At 56.7% G+C, this 1351-nt stretch overlaps 1 protein-coding gene across 1 annotated transcript in view; it reads left to right on the top strand.

The window, feature by feature from the left end:
* The window catches only part of LOC103398874 (A disintegrin and metalloproteinase with thrombospondin motifs 13-like), a 15224-nt gene that overhangs the window by 7151 nt on the left and 6722 nt on the right, over nt 1–1351 (top strand). The window contains 5 exon segments of the mRNA XM_025053848.1: nt 321–469; nt 572–635; nt 851–977; nt 1062–1210; nt 1282–1350. Of these exon segments, the coding sequence (XP_024909616.1) occupies nt 321–469; nt 572–635; nt 851–977; nt 1062–1210; nt 1282–1350 (558 nt within the window).

Genomic DNA, 1351 nt, shown 5'->3' with positions numbered 1-1351 from the left:
TGACGAGTATCATTTATGTAGACGGTCTGCTGCTCATCAGATCAATATCTTGTTCTGATATAAACCACTGGGCTGCACCAAAAACTGTACTATACATCTCTGGAATGTGGGTGGCTGCCAAACCTCTGCCCCTTTTTTGCAATTCCCCCCCCCCCCCCCCCCCCCCCCCCCACCCAAATACCCCCTTTGTTACTGGTTTTCTTGTCCTCTCCCTCCTCTTCCTCCTCCTCTCCCTCCTCTTCCTCCTCCTCCTCCTCTTCCTCCTCCTCCTCCTCCTCCTCCTCCTCCTCCTCTTCCTCCTCCTCCTCTTCCTCCTCCAGTGGTGTCTGAAGGGTCTCTGTGTCAGACCGGACCACTTCTCCTCCTCTGTGGTCCATGGTTCCTGGTCCAGCTGGTCTGAGTTCTCCCCGTGTTCCCGTACCTGTGGTGGGGGGGTCACTCATCGTACCAGGCAGTGCAACAACCCGAGGTCAGTCATCTGTATGTGACTCCAGACGTCCACCAGAGGGCGGTGTCCGACCAGCTGATTTTTTTTTTGGAGAACTAACTGAGGTCTCCTCTGATGTTCCAGACCGGCCTTTGGAGGAACTGAGTGTCAGGGTCTGGACCTGGAGGCCGTACTTTGTCAACAGCAGGTCGGTCCAGTACTACTGCAGTACTACTGCAGTAGTACTACAGTAGTACTACAGTAGTACTACTCGCAGTAACTCATTTAAACTTAGCAGCTGTAATAAAAACGTAGAGCAGATGAAGACGGAGACACAACAGGAAGTGGTTGTGACTGTGATGTCAGAGCATTGAGGTCGTAGTAACGTTGATCAAACCCGTGGTTCGCGGTCCACTCCCGCAGTCATGTGACTCCACTCAGCTGGACTTCATAGCAGAGCAGTGTTCTCAGACGGACCCCCAGCCCCTCCACCTGCAGCCCGCCGCCGCCTCCTTCTACACCTGGGTCCCCGCGGTGGGGTTTGCCCAGGGTGAGTGTGACCGCTGCCCCCTGCTGTCCAACCACGGGAACACCTTCTCCTCTGACCCCCGCTCTCTCCCTCTGTGACCACCAGGGGAGCAGCAGTGCAGACTGCTGTGTCAGGCCCAGGGAGAGAGCTTCATCGTCAGCCGCGGGTCACAGTTCGTGGACGGGACCCGCTGTGACCCCCCCGCTGCCCCCCCCTTTGGCTCCACGGCTGCCTGTGTGCGGGGCAGATGTCAGGTAGAGAGACACAGACGAACACAGGGAGTTTGGAACTCGCTCAAAGTCACTCTCACTGTTTGTCTAACTAGCTGTTCGGCTGTGACGGCGTGTTGCATTCTGGGAAAGTCTGGGATGTCTGTGGGGTCTGCGACGGAGACG

The sequence above is a fragment of the Cynoglossus semilaevis genome, unplaced genomic scaffold, assembly GCF_000523025.1.
Source record: "Cynoglossus semilaevis isolate Cse_v1.0 unplaced genomic scaffold, Cse_v1.0 scaffold392, whole genome shotgun sequence".
NCBI lineage: Eukaryota > Metazoa > Chordata > Actinopteri > Pleuronectiformes > Cynoglossidae > Cynoglossus > Cynoglossus semilaevis.
This window is presented reverse-complemented; position numbering and strand designations above follow the sequence as displayed.